Source organism: Macaca mulatta, chromosome 10, assembly GCF_049350105.2.
Source record: "Macaca mulatta isolate MMU2019108-1 chromosome 10, T2T-MMU8v2.0, whole genome shotgun sequence".
NCBI classification, from domain to species: domain Eukaryota; kingdom Metazoa; phylum Chordata; class Mammalia; order Primates; family Cercopithecidae; genus Macaca; species Macaca mulatta.
The window spans coordinates 26296752-26308939 of record NC_133415.1 but is presented as its reverse complement, the minus strand read 5'-3'; the positions used below and the strand labels follow the sequence as shown (position 1 = coordinate 26308939).

The 12188-nt window shown below is 50.6% G+C and overlaps 1 protein-coding gene across 4 annotated transcripts in view; it reads right to left on the bottom strand.

Annotated features, from left to right (window-relative positions):
* Positions 1-12188, bottom strand: part of SGSM1 (small G protein signaling modulator 1) — a 119728-nt gene that overhangs the window by 52361 nt on the left and 55179 nt on the right. For 2 of the 4 annotated variants that reach the window (XM_015149942.3, XM_015149941.3), the window contains 4 exons: positions 6720-6787; positions 5679-5842; positions 5363-5495; positions 537-701 (listed from right to left, as the gene is read on the bottom strand). In XM_015149942.3, coding sequence (XP_015005428.2) covers positions 537-701; positions 5363-5495; positions 5679-5842; positions 6720-6787 — 530 coding nt within the window. The remainder of the gene's footprint in view (positions 1-536; positions 702-5362; positions 5496-5678; positions 5843-6719; positions 6788-12188) is intronic. The other 2 variants (XM_015149944.3, XM_015149943.3) reach the window with 1 other exon arrangement.

Genomic DNA, 12188 nt, shown 5'->3' with positions numbered 1-12188 from the left:
CCTTGGGCCCCAAGGTAAGGGGGAGTTGTGGAACTGGTCCTCTGGCCGTCAGCGCTCCGTAGCTGACAAGGTCAGCCCCTACCCACTGACAGAAGAGGAAGCTGCTATATGATGTAGTTCTCGCAGCCACCAAATGTGGCTTGTTACACTATTCTTCCCCATGTAACTCACCCATGAGCTAGCCAAGGAAGACCAGTAAGCCCCTGTAAAATGTTCTAGAAAAATAGCCCCAGTTCTTAGCCAATCTCAGGGGTGCCCTGACCAGTTTAGCCCAAGCATGGTAACCGTGCCTTCCTCCGTCTCAGCCTCTCACACTCGCATCCACACAGGTAACACCAATTGATCCCTTTGCTACTGAACCTACCACACTGCAAGCTGCCTTCCATAGGGTGGAGGCTAGACAGCAGGAGGGCATCAATCTCTCTGTCTCCATCTCCCTTCCTGCCTCCACCTCCCTTGGGACCAGGACTCAAATGACAACATGGCAGAGGTGGCTGGCACCCAGCCCCCAGGGAAGGGGAGATCCCAGACATTACTGGGGGGCTGCTCCTTCAGGCTCGGCGTGGGGAGAGTAGTGTCCCATCTGGCTCGCTCCCACTGACTCCCTCTGGCCACCACCAGCATGGACTGGCCTGCAGGAACCATCATCCAGGCAGGGCCCACAGAGATGGAGGAAGTGCTGCCCAAGAGGTCGGGGGCAACTTGAGATACAAAACAGAAAGAACCAGTGAGGTGGGGGTTCGGAGCCATCTCAGGACACTGAGATAGCTGGAAGAGTCCGTTTCTGGGGGCTCCAAACCTCCCCCTCCCTGGCTCCACACAGATCCCACATATACTGTGTTCAATTAGAAGAAAGAATGCCGATTTTTATAACGTGCCTACTATGTGCTGAGTGTCAGGCTAGGCAGTTTGCGACCTGAGCAAACCTAAGGAAACCAGTTATTGTCCTTCACGACCCTGTGAGGGATGCATCCTTCCTCTTCCACTTTGCAGAAGAAGAAACTGAGGCTCAGAATGATGGCACAACTTAATCACCCAAAGCCCTGCCAGGCAGTAGGCCATTTGCAAGTCATCCCTCCTTGCAAAATGGGGGATGGTGATGACAACCTGCGAGGGCTATGGTGAGGACGGAATGAATTAAGATAAGGACATATCTAGTCTTTTTTGACCGAAGTCCCTCTCCTCTTTCCCCTAACAACAGCTGTCCCTACTGAGTACAGTACTATCATTATCCCCTTTTACAGACTGGAAAACTGAGGCATGGAGAGTTTAAGCAACACGCCCAAGACCACCCAACTAATAAGCAGAGGAGCCAAGATCCCAACTCAGGGGATTTGACTTTCTTTTTTTTTTTTTTTTTTTTTTTTTGAGGCAGGGTCTTGTTTTGTCATCCAGGCTGATGTACAGTGGCACAGACGTGGCTCACTGCAGCCCTGATCTCCCAGGCTTAAGTGACCCTCCATCTTCAGTCTCCTGAGTAGCTGGGACTACAGGCACGTGCCAGCATGGCCAGCTCATGTTTTTAAAATTTTTTGTAGAGATGGAGTTTCGCCATGTTGCCCAGGCTGGTCTCAAATTCCTGGGCTCAAGCCATCCTCCCACCTCAGCCTCCCAAAGTGCTGGGATTACAGGCGTGAGCCACTGTGCCTGGCCTGAGGACCTGACTGTCATCCTACTCTTTCTACCTCAGCTGGTTTCTCATAGGCACTTCTCTCCACACCACCTGTTCTCAACCTGGGCAATCCTGTCGATGTTTGGAGACACTTTGGGTTTTCACGCCTTGGGGATTAATTAGGTGCTACTGTTGTCTAGTAGCTGGAGGTCAGGGATGCTGCTCAATATCGTACACAAGGCAACCCCCACACAAGGAATTATTCAGCCCTAAATGTCAACAGTGCTGAGGCTGAGAAATCCCACGCTAGACCAGCACTATCCAATAGAAACACAATCAAGGGGCTGGGAGGTGGCTCACTCCTGCAATCCCAGGACTTTGGGAGCCCGAGGCGGATGAGTTGCTTGAGCCCAGAAGCTCTAAGCCCAGCCTGGGCAACATGGCAAAACCCCATCTCTACAAAAAATCAAAAAAAAAAGTAGGCAGGTATGGTGGCTTGTGCCTGTGATTCCAGCTACCCAGGAGGCTGAGGTGGGAGGATCAACTGAGCCCAGGAGGTCGAGGCTGCAGTGAGCCACGATTGCACCACTGTACTCCAGCCTGGGCAACAGAGCGAGATTATATATAATCTTTATTTACAAAAACAGGTGAATGGGCCGAATTTGGCCCATGAAAAGGGGTTTGTTGACTTCTGATTTAGGCCCTCTTTCAGAAAGAACTTCATACCTCTCACAGATAGAAACCTGTCACAGATGGAAACCGTAAGATGACTGTTTTTGTTAAGCCTGTGAGGCTCAAGCCCCAGAAAATCAACCAAGGATGCGGTTGCCATTTCCATGTGGGTTGAAGCTGACCTTGAGAATGAAGGCAGTGAAAGCACAATGCCTGCTCCCTGCCAGTCAAAACGATGCGCATGGAGTGGTGGTTACAGGCACAGGCTCTGGAGCGAGACCTCCTACGTTCAAATCCCAGCCATGACAAGAATTAGTTATGTGATCCTGGACTGGTCGCTTAACCCTTCTGTGAATCAGTTTCCTCCTTGCAAAATGGGGGATGGTGATGACAACCTGGGAGGGCTATGGTGAGGACGGAATGAATTAAGATAGGGACAGCGGGACAATGGACAGAAGTGGGCCTGGCACACAGTGGCACTCAAGACACGATATCTGCTATTGCTTACTAAGCATCTGCCAAGCGCCAGGCCCCATGTCAGGTCACCAGGTGTTTTAGGAATGATCTTGCTGATTCCTCAGAATATGATGCTGGTGGGGAGTGCTGTTACCCCATTCTACAGAGAAGGAAGTGAGGTCTGCGGAGGACAGGTCACTTAACCACACCGCAGTGGCAGAGCTCAATACAGTGATGCATTCTTTTCTCTAAACCAATGGCTCTCAACCAGGGGCAATTTTGCCACCCTTCAGAGGACACCTGACCATGCCTAGAGACATACCTGGTTGTCACAACTTAGAGCAAAGTAAGTTTGCTACTTGGCATCTAGCGGGTGCTCAACATCCCACAATGCACAGGACCACCTCCTACAACAAAGAATTATTCCATCCCAAATGACAGTAACACTAAGGTTCAGATGTCCAATTCTAGATAAACTGAATTAGTTGGGTGTTTCCTCAAGGGCAGATGAGGATCCAAGTGCAAGTTCCAAAGGCACATCAGTAAGGGAGGGGCAAACTGAGACAAAACAAGAAAAGGGGAGGGAGTAAAGGGTTAGTCGCCAAGCAAGTTACCAATAGAGGTAACTATGCTTAATCTCCCATGGAAGCTCTAGGAGTCTGTGCAGAACATGTATGTCAGAGTTTGCCTCACAAAGGGAGAGGGAGCTGGGACATTGATACACTAACTCCTATCAGCCATGAGCTGAGGGCTGCTCCAGGGAGGCACTGGTTCCCTGATGCTTCCAAATATGCCCCATCCCTGGCCAGAAGGGACTCTTGCGGCCAGAGAAAACCCTCAGGCAAAGAGATACTGAGACAGAGAGCTGCAGTTGGTAGCTGAACAGCATGCACAGAATGAGAAATGCTGAGGTTGTGGGTGAGCACAGCCAGTGTCTGTTCCACTGGCCTTCATCAAGCCACAGGAGGATGACATGGAGAATCTCCAAATAAACTAAACACCCAGCACTCTGCCTAGCTCCCAGCGGGAGTGTGCACATTGCCTGTTGGATGAGAAGCTGTGGAGTTTCCTGGGAAGGCAACTACAGGGGATCTAGCCCTCTCTGATAACAGGCTCTCAAGTGGAACTCTTAATGAATGTTGGTCTTCACAGGGGTGGGAAGCCCAAGTTCTCGGGCAACAGGACAGTAGCTGGCTCAGCATCCCAAGGGATTTCACCCTCATACATGGAGCCTTTTCAGCCTTGGGGCCCACAAGAGCCTTGGTGTCTGGCCAGGATTTTGAGCACCTGGTTCCATGGAGTGGCTGGGAGGCCCTGATCCAGGGCAGGAACAGACATAGTCATGTATACTTCAGGACACTCTGTAGTGCTTAAGGGATTCCAGCCTTGTCCAGGAGGACATCTGCTCTCAAAAGAGCCTCTCACTGCCCAGCACGTGGCTGCTTCAGCAAAGGGAGGCTCAGAGCCATTATCCTCGGATGGGAACATCAGGGCCGCTGCATGTTAAATAAAATGAAGTGAACAGAAAGAGCCTACCACTCAATACTGATTTGTTTAACAGACACCCATACCATGCTTCATAAATGCCAGGCCCTCTTCTAAGTACTTTTCAAATCTTAATTCACTGAATCCTCACAATAGCCCCGCAATGATGACGCTCTTAGCAGTAAGAACTTCCATTTGCTACGCATCTGTGTCACGAAGGCACCGTGCAACCTGCTTGCCATTCACCATCATCTCATGTGCTTCGCCTCTATTGGTGTCAAGTTTGACTACAACTTACTGAGGGCCTACTGTGTGCAAGGCCTTACTCCATGAGCTCTACGATGAATATTTCATCATCTCATTGACTCTTTATAATAACGAGAAGTAGAATATTAACAACAACAACATTTGAGTATTTTGTATGTGTGTGAAATGCCTGATCTCATTTTAAAAATATTTTAATTTGCATTTATTTTGAGACAGGGCCTCACTTTGTTGTCCAGGCTGGAGTGCAATGACACAATCACGGCTTATTGCAGCCTCGACCTCCCCAGGCTCAGGTGATCCTCCCACCTCAGCCTCCCAAATAGCTGGGACCACAGATGCATGCCACCACACCTGGCTAATTTTTGTATTTTTTGTAGAGACAGGGTTTCGCCATGTTGCCCAGGCTGGTCTTAAACTCCTGGGCTCGGGCAATCCAAAGTTCTCCCTCCCAAATTTCGGCCTCCCAAAGTGCCAGGATTATGGGTGTGAGCCACCATGCCCGGCCGCCTTACCTCGTTTGATCCCCAGAATGACTTATGTAACTGGTGCTATGAACATACCCATTTTACAGATGAGGAAACTGAGGCACAGAGGGCTGAGATGACTTGCCCAAGTTCAGCCAGGATTCCAGAACCTATGCCATTGCCACTACCCCAGGCCACCTCTCCTAGTGTCTTTATTAGACAAGTAGAGGGTGGTTATTGTTCTTATTTGGGGGGGAACTGAGGCTACCAAGAAACCAACTTTGTTTCCAGATCTTCCTGTTAGCCCCAGAATCCAGACCTGTCATCTTCTAGTTTTAAACACCTGGAATCATTTTCAGCATCAGTTAGCAGGTGACTCCCCAGGGCCCGGGACAGAGCAGCTCACCGAATTCCGACTGCATGCCAGGGTAGATGATCCTGAACACGTAATCCGTGGCCTCGTCATCGTCTTTGTCTGAAGATGTGGACTCGGCAGAACCCTGAGGGCTTCGCTTGCGTAGTTTAGGAAACACTTTGCCCTGCAAGAACATGTCCCAAAGCAAGATCCTTGGGACACACCTGTCCCCACAACTTGCTTAGTCTGAGGGTATCAGTGGGGAGCGCATGAGGCCACACAGCCACATAAGGGCACACAGGCAAAAACAACCACTCTCTGTGACCAGCCTCCACCCCAACCTCCCCGGGTCCCCATGATCACTCACCTTACCCCGCTGGGACCACAGTGGCGGGTCCAACTGCCCATGCGGGAGCAGCCCATTCTCCAGGCACGAGAGGAACTGCAGGAGGTGCCCACCCTTGGGGAAGCGGAAGGGCGGCCTCTGGATCCCGTCCTGGCTGACCAATACCACTGTCCCGCCGCTGTCCACTGCCGCCACCAGCAGCCAGAGAAGACCCATTGGGAAGTCACTATGAGGCACAGTGACAGCCCCTTCCTGCAAACACATCCCCCAGGGGTGCCAAGCCAGACCCAGGGATCCTGCTCTGAGGCTCTGGGAAAGGCCTGGGCAAAGGTCAGGAGCAGTTTTTACCTCCCCGGAGTCTCTCTCATCTCACCCACCATCCACCTCTGACTGGGGACTACAGGACAAAGTCAAGAAGAACCAAGCTGACCTTCCTGACATTAACCACCAAAAGAAAAAGATGCCCCCTAGCACCCTACGCTCCTCAGGAATCCTTTACAAATCTACCCGACCTATTTTTGTATGGAAGCCTTCAACGTCCCCTGTCTCCGGACAGTAGCTGACTCTGGCTAGCATGTATTGAGCACTTACTGAGTACAACCACAGCATGTTAGAGGCACTGTCTTATTGAAATACAATATCCCTAAGAGTCCTATCTATTATTGCCTATTTTACAAATGATGAAACCAAAGCTCAGAGAGGTTAAGTAACTTCCCCCAAGGTCACACAGCTGATCGATGGCAGAGTCATCTAAGCATTATCAGTGCTTAGTGTCAGCAACTAATGCCATAGCCATAGGTGGATTTCATGCTGAGCCCTTAACATCCATCATTTCATCTTCACAACTACCCCATGAGAGGGTCCTGTTGTAATTCCCATGTTACAGATGGGGAAACTGAGGTACAGAGAGGCGAGGTCCCTTGCCCAAGGTGGCACAGGTAATATGGGGTGTCCACCATATCACTGTCATACAACGCTAATGAATAGGCAGGGGTGGAGACAGGCAGGCGATCCAAGAGGATCAGAGGATCACAGCCCCCTTCCTGTCCCCACAGTCCCTACCTTGCTGGTGGCAGTGCAGGTAGACAATCTCCTCCAGGCGGATGGTCATGGCATAGTCCCAGTAGACGCTGGAAGTGGAGGGACGGTCAGGCTTGCAAGACTTCTACCTACCCCAGTGTGCAGAGAGGCTCAGACGCCAGCAGACCACACCCAGGAGCTCCTCCACCCTTCCCACTAGGTCCCCCGCATGTGTGTCCCATCCTGCCCAGACTCTATCTCCCCTTCTTCTGGTCTCAGAACCCCAATTTTCCGAGGTTACCATCGTCCCTACCCCCAGTCCATATGAGAGGTGAGGTGGACCCCACCCACTCTCCACCCTGGGACTCCAGGAATGGCCACCTGACCCAGGCCTGGTCAATCAACCTGTCCCACTGTTCCAGCCACAGTGTTCAGTGCAGGACTGACTCCTGACTCTGGCAGAACCAATGAGACTCAATTATATTAGGTTTCCACTTGAATGACTGGGAAAGAGACGCCTCATTCTGTCTGGAGAGGAGTGATAAGGGCAGAAGTCTGAAGATGGGGCCGGGCGCGGTGGCTCAAGCCTGTAATCCCAGCACTTTGGGAGGCCGAGACGGGCGGATCACGAGGTCAGGAGATCGAGAGACGATCCCGGCTAACACGGTGAAACCCCGTCTCTACTAAAAAAAAAATACAAAAAAATAGCCGGGCGAGGTGGCGGGCGCCTGTAGTCCCAGCTACTCGGGAGGCTGAGGCAGGAGAATAGCGTAAACCCGGGAGGCGGAGCTTGCAGTGAGCTGAGATCCGGCCACTGCACTCCAGCCTGGGTGACAGAGCAAGACTCCGTCTCAAAAAAAAAAAAAAAAAAAAAAAGAAGTCTGAAGATGGAAGCGACTATGCCTGAGAATGGCGTCAAAAGACAGGAAGACAGAGCAAAGAGATGGAAAGAGTGCAGGTCCCCGTCATTCAAGTCCCTGGATCCATCCATGCCTGAAGCTACTGCCCCTGGAGTTTTCAGTTCATGTGGGCCAGTGCTTAAGTCAGCTTGAATTTGGTTTTCTCTAACTGGCGTCTAGGAGTCTTGACTAAAACACATCCTAACTCCAGGTCACTATGTGTCCATGTGCAGCAGTTAGAATAGCCACTCAGTAGCTTCACAGGTCCCCAGCAGTGCAACTTGAGGGTTTCTCTGAGCCTCAGTTTCCTCATCTATAAAATGGGGACTAGAATAACACCCACCCCATTGTGTTGCTGTGAGGATTAAATAGAATCACGTATTTGAAGGGCTCAGCACAGAGATGATACATTAACAAGTGCGTACCTGGGAAGTGGTCCCTATGATTATGTCTTTAAGCGTTTCCATTTCCAGCTCAAAACCTTGCTGCTGTCCTGTCCTGAAACAAATAGCTTTTCTCATCAGAACACACCAGGAGGTGGAGGCCACAGGAACTTGGGCTTTGTGGTGGCCATGGAAATGCACCACTCAGATCTCCTTCAGAAGACCTTGCTGAGGGGAGCAGAGCAGATTAACTTCAGAGGGCACCCCCTGGATCTATCACCACATTTGCACTGAAGCCGTGCTTCCCTTAGGCTGCTCCCAGCCAGGACCTAGCATGCCGGAGCACTAGTGCCACTCGTTCCTGCGAGACAAGGAACTCCTCCAACAGTCAATGGTCCACTGGAGACTTCCAACTGACCTGGCCAAACGGTCTTAGAGCCGTGCTGTGTCTCAGTCTCCTTCTGCCCGACCTTCCTTCCTTCCTCCTCTTCCTCCCTGCATGGCGGTCTGAAGGCTCTCCCTGTCTGCTCCTGCCCCTCCCTTAACCTGCACAGGTGTGTCCCCAGTAAATCTCTGCTGGTCCAATACTGTCTTGGTGCCTGCTTCTTGGAGGACCCAAACTAACACAGGCTTCAAAGTCAGCAGCGTTCAAATCCCACTTCCACCGGAGACCTTAGCCAGTTCCTACCTCAGTTTCTGGCCCTCAGTTTCCCCAGCTGTGAAATGAAAAAAGTGGAATAGGCTCAGAAAAACCTTCAAGTCACGCTGCTGGGGACCTTTTCTCTTGGAAAGCCCTTCCTGCCCTGGCCTGTACCAGAATCAGCCTCACCAGAGTTCACGGAAGTAAATGTCCTTCGAAGACAGTCGAGGACACAAGGGTAGCAGCCTCTGTTGAGCCCCTCCCATACCCAGTCTAGTCAGTGTGTCCTCCCTGGGCTCCCACAGCCCCGTGTGCCCATCACGCTGGGTTGCAACCACCTGTCCTCTCCTCTGATTCCCCAAAGGGTGCCGACACCGGCAGAAGGGCTCTGTTTTGTTTGCTTCTCTGTGATGCTCAGAGAATGTTCACAGTGCATAGTGAATGCTGAGCACTGGAAATGCCCAGTGAACAAAGCCACTACCAGCCATCAGCAAGGAGGAGCTCTGTGGCCATAGTCTCTTTGGATCCACGAAAATGACATCAACAGCCCCCATGACTGACAGCCCTGTCCAGGTGCCAGGCTCCCAGCTAAGGGTTTTCCACGCACTTCTGTTACATAAATTCTCCCTATATGCTTATTCAGAGGTTCCCTTACTACATTCCCATCCTACAGATAAATAATCTGAGGCTCAAGGAAGTGGAGCTGATTGTCCCAGGCCGCATAGCTAGGAAGGAGCAAGGGCTGTTTCTGGTTTTCTTTTGCATGTTTTAGCAGCTTTACTGAGGTATAATTTACACACCATAGAATTTACTCACTGTAAGTGTACAGTTTGATGAGTAAATATACAGATTTGGGCAACCATCATCACAAGCCAGTTTTAGAACATTTTTACCACCCCCAAAAGGTTCCTGTTGCCTGTTTGTGGTCAGTCTTCCTTCCCACCTACAGCCCTAGGCAACCAACAGTCTGCTTTCTGACTCCACAGATGTGCCTTTTTCTGGACATTCCATCTAAATGAAATCCTACATGCGCCCTTCATGGCTGGCTCCTTTCATGTGATATAAGGCTTTTGAGGTTTGTCCATGTTGTAATGTCCACTGGTGATTTATCTCTTTTTATAGACAAGTAATATTCTGTTGCGTGGATGGACCACAGATGTCTACATCCATTCTTCAGTTGATGGGCATTTGGCTTGCTTCCAGTCTGGGGCTATTATGAATAATGCTGTTATAAGCATTTGTGTGTAAGTTTTTGTGTGGGCCTAAGTTTTCATTTCTCTTGGGTAGATCCCTCTGAGTGGAATTGCTGGGTCACATGATAAGGGGATGTTACAAGAAACTGCCAAACTGGTCTGCAAATTGGTTGTCCTACCAGCAGCACAGGAGGATTCCGCTGCTACTCCACACAGTAGGGTTGAGATCGGAGGCAAGTCCAGCCTGACTCCAGAACCCCAACATCCAGCTTTTTAGTGACATTTTCCCTGTAACACTGGGATACCTAGCTAGTGAGTGAGGATCGTGGCTGTGCAAGAGTGAGGCTGGCCGTGAAAAGAAAAAAGAGCTCCGGCTAGGCACGGTGGCTCACGCCTGTAATCCCAACACTTTGGGAGGCCAAGGTGGATGGATTACCTGAGGTCAGGAGTTCGAGACCAACTTGACCAACATGGAGAAACTCCGTCTCTACTAAAAATACAAAATTAGCCAGGCATGGTGGCACATGCCTGTAATCCCAGTTACTCGGGAGGCTGAGGCAGGAGAATTGCTTGAACCTGGGAAGCAGAGGTTGCAGTGAGCCAAGATCACGCCATTGCACTCCAGCCTGGGCCACAAGAGCAAAACTCTGTCTCAAAAAAAAAAAAAAAAAAAGAGGCTCCTGCACAAGCTCAGACAAAAACCACCCCACTTCATTGCTTCTTGGTCCCACAAGGGATGCTGGAGCTCCCGGGGCAAACCCCTTCCCCACACACCAACCTCCATATTTCTGACTCCTGCCATTTATCTTCCATTGAGCCTCAGGTTCTGGTGAGAATAACAAGGATAGACAGGAGTTCACAGCCCAGGGCTAGAGGCACCCCAGCTCCTAGGCAGTGACCTTAGAAGTTCTGATTCAGGGCCGGGCGCGGTGGCTCAAGCCTGTAATCCCAGCACTTTGGGAGGCCGAGACGGGCGGATCACGAGGTCAGGAGATCGAGACCATCCTGGCTAACACAATGAAACCCCGTCTCCACTAAAAATACAAAAAAATTAGCCGGGCGTGGTGGTGGCGCCTGTAGTCCCAGCTACTCGGGAGGCTGAGGCAGGAGAATGGCGGGAACCCGGGAGGCGGAGCTTGCAGTGAGCCGAGATCGCGCCACTGCACTCCAGCCTGGGCGACAGAGCGAGACTCCGCCTCAAAAAAAAAAAAAAAAAAAAAAAAAAAAGAAGTTCTGATTCAGCCAGAACTCAGTATCAAAGTGCCTACAAGGTGCCTGTTCACCAACAGGGAAAGATGATGCAGAAACACGGGTCCCCGATGATCTGCGCTGGGGTGGGGCCTGGCAATCATCGGAGCCAATGCTTTTCCCAAAACACTAGCATCAGGTTTCCGGCCCACACAACCCTGGGCTCAAGTCCAAGCAACAAACAGGGTCCTCGCGCAGTTAAAGCTTTGACACTGGGTGCAAGATGCTTCAAGGTTTGAGGAGCCCCTGAAGATCCCCTGGGAATGCCTTCAATTCTAAGGAGACTGTCTCATCCTACTTCTCCACTTGATAAAAAGGGAACCCTGAGGCTCATTGAGGTGAAGTAACGTACCCCAGGTCATCCAGCAAGGTGAGAGTGGAGCAAAGGCTTGGTACCATAGCATATGTCCATCCATCTCCTTGCCCATTCATTGTCTTCCAGTAAAATGTAAGCTCTGAGAAGGTAGATTTTCCCCTCCTTTTCTACAACTGCTGTCTCCCTTGCATCTAGCACAGTGGCTGGCAGAGTAGGTGCTCAGTAAACATCCAGTGAATGAATCCAGGTCCCCTGACTTCCCTGGTTCATTTCACAAGGCTGATGTGAGCACCTACTATGTGCTACAAGCTGTGGTAGGTGCTGGGGATAATATGCGAACAAGACAGGACTCTTGCCTTTAAGGCACTGAACTCTTGAGAGCAAGATGGTAGGTATACAGGCACAGATCAACTGTGTAGTCACGCAGTCTTCTAAATGCTACAAAGGAGATTCAGGGCTTGTGTGATCTGGACTCAGCAGGGAAGTCAAAGAAGGCTTTAGACCAAGGCTTAAGATAAAGAGGCTAAGACGAGGTTCCAAGCCCAGAGCATGCCGGGGCCCCTCCCCTATTCTTCCATGATGGTCTTCTGATTAGAAACTCTAGAGTCTGGGAGGCCAAGGTGGGAGGCTTGCTTGAAGCCAGAAGTTCAAGACCAGCCTGGGCGACAAAATGAGACACCATCTCTATATAAAATAAAATAGAAATTTAAAAAATAAAAATAACCTTGTGAGGTGGCCGAGACGGGCAGATCACTTAAGATAAGATTGAGACCAGCCTGGCCGACATGATGAAAACCCATCTCTACTGAAAATACAAAAATTAGCTGGGTGT